The sequence below is a fragment of the Chanodichthys erythropterus genome, chromosome 22 (assembly GCF_024489055.1).
Source record: "Chanodichthys erythropterus isolate Z2021 chromosome 22, ASM2448905v1, whole genome shotgun sequence".
Classification (NCBI taxonomy): Eukaryota; Metazoa; Chordata; class Actinopteri; order Cypriniformes; family Xenocyprididae; genus Chanodichthys; species Chanodichthys erythropterus.
Window position 1 is genome coordinate 21,824,279 of NC_090242.1, and position 2,578 is coordinate 21,826,856.

At 43.4% G+C, this 2,578-nt stretch overlaps 1 protein-coding gene across 1 annotated transcript; it reads right to left on the bottom strand.

Moving 5' to 3' along the window:
• Window positions 1-1,633: 1,633 nt before the first annotated feature.
• LOC137012254 (olfactory receptor 52Z1P-like) lies at window positions 1,634-2,578 on the bottom strand. Its single transcript, XM_067375387.1, has one exon. It carries the CDS (start codon window positions 2,576-2,578, stop codon window positions 1,634-1,636), a length of 945 nt encoding a protein of 314 aa, XP_067231488.1.

The following is a 2,578-nucleotide window of genomic DNA, read 5'->3' on the forward strand; positions in this document are numbered from 1 at the left end:
GCCAAATGAGACTAGGTCGCTCGCATCAGCGGAGGGACGCTGCTCAGGGCGGGAGAATCTGACGGGCGAGTGTTCTCGAGCGGGAGAAGGCGAGACACGCAGGGGCTGAGCCGACGTGAGCTCGCTCGACTCCGGGCGCTGGGTCGCTCTGCCCCGCTGTCTCTTCCTGGCCGGTTCGCGGTGAGAAGGAGACGGGAGGGCGCGAGCGGCGGGGCTGTCTTCGATGAAGAAGGCAAGCCGGGAGCACAGAGAGGCCACACTCATACACTCGCAGTGTGGGCACGAAGCTTCGGTCAGCACAGCTTCTGCATGGGGTTTACCCAGACATCCGACGCACTCATCATGCCCATCGTTGTCCTGCAGAGGGGCTCTGCAGATGCCACAGCCGTGGCGCGGCATTTGAAGCAACGCCGCCGCCGTAAAAACGGCGATTGGGGGGCTCTTTTAGAGCGGCGAGGGCTGTGGAAGATCTTTTAGGTGCAGACGAATCCGCTGGAAATTTGCTCTTAGAGCGGTATAAACTGTGAGGAAACGCTCTTTAAGATGCGCCGGATGGCGGCAGGAGACGGCTGAGAAGGCGCTGTTGTCGTCCGGCGGCTCAGCTGGGTCCGCTGCGGGGCCTCTTCGACGGCGGCGAGAGCTGCTTTTTCCAGGCGGCGAGATCAGCGAAGAGCTGTGTAGTCGTCGCTGAAGGAGAAAGGACTGAAATCCTATGGCGAAACGCCGGCTTATATAGCACTAAACCCCGCCCCTTTCGGCGGGAATATTCACGCGCTTTGTCGCCATAGGCCGCGCAGCTATGCCGCGCCGCCATTGGTTCAACAACTTCTCATGAGTGAACCAATGACGGTGCAGTTACACTGCGTTATTGAAAAAAGGCTTCAGTGACGGGGAAAAAGGGAGACTTTTCCTCATACGCAGTACGAGTGAAGTATCGAAAGGGAACCTTTAGACGAAACACGCCAAAAAAAAAAAAAAAAAGCTAAATAAATAAATAAACATTTGCGTATGTGTTTTTGTTGAATATCATATTTGATAGGCTACATCAGGATTTTATGGCTCATATAGTATGATATACGAGAATATAAAGAATGTAAATTTTTCACAGGAAAAAAACACCTCAGTTTTATTCAAAGGCAACTGAAGGTTGAAATTTTTCAAATTTTACTAAAAAAGCCTTTTACTAAAAAAAATATAAAATATCAATCAGGAACAGGAAACGTAGATTGTGTACAACATATTTTGATAATTTAAAGACCAGAAATCAAATATGATACAGGCTTACATTTTAAATATATTCTTTTGGAATTTGTGCCTGAGAAAAAGAAGTTTAAGACCTAATGTGTGTTGATGCTTTGGTTTTAATATTAAAATCTGTCAAACCATACCCAATTTCCCCCTGTTTTCCCCACATTTCTCAGTAAAGTGAGTAACAGAACAAAGTAAAACTATGTGCTTGTTATGATGAATGATGACAGTAACTGACTACTGCATTTCAGAGGGCAACACATCATCTTGCATATGACTTATAGTCAGATATTGTTCACAAATGTTGGGAACGTCAGCTGTTTATTGACATAATGAAATATTTGAAAACATGCACATTTTTCATCTAGAAAATAACAAAGATATCCTATTTCAAAGGCAATAACTTGTTCTTAGAGCTAAAAAGTCTAAAAATATTGGCTCTCAGAGCCTGAACACTCAGCCCATAAATGGCTGGATTCAGAATAGGAGGAAATATCAAGAAATAAAGAGACATAACTATTTGTGTTTCAAAGGGAAGATAACTTGTGTCAAAGCGACTTTGTACAATTTCAAAAAAACAGCCCACACTGTAGTTCAATATTGCAAATAAGTGTGGTGTGCAGGTCTTCAGTGCTTTTATTTTAGACTTTTTAGTGGCAGTAAAGCATATTTTTAGAATATGTCCATATGAGTAGAGGATCATCGCAAGCTGAGGAACAGAGTATATAACAACAGAAAACAATCCAATAGCACTCACAACATGTGTGTCATCACAGGACAGTTTGACAAGAGAATAGTTGGAACAGTACACTCGCCCAATTATGTTTCTACAGATTGTCAAGCGCAGAGTCAGAATAAAAAACAAAGCGAATGCCACTAAAGGATAACCCCACGAGAAAGCAATTAGTTTATACACCCTTGTGATTGTCATAATACTGTGATACTGTAGCGGGTAGCAGATGGCCACATAGCGATCATAGCTCATCACTGACAGAATGGTGAATTCTATGGTAGCATATGTGTGCAGGAAATACGTTTGAGCCTTACAACATGCCAAAGATACCTCATGAGAAGGAGACATTAAAGTAACCATCAAGGATGGAAGCAAAGCTGTGCCACCATAGATGCCATTTACAGCCAAGTTACATAGAAAGACATACATAGGTTTATGAAGAGCCTTGTCAGTAATTATGATAAAAATCAGAGTAGTGTTAGCAAAGAGTACAAACATGTACAAGACAAAAAAGATCATGAAGTAAAGGTATTTAAGATCATCCATTCTGTAAAGGACCTCCAGCATGACTGATGACACAATCGATGAGTTTGTCAT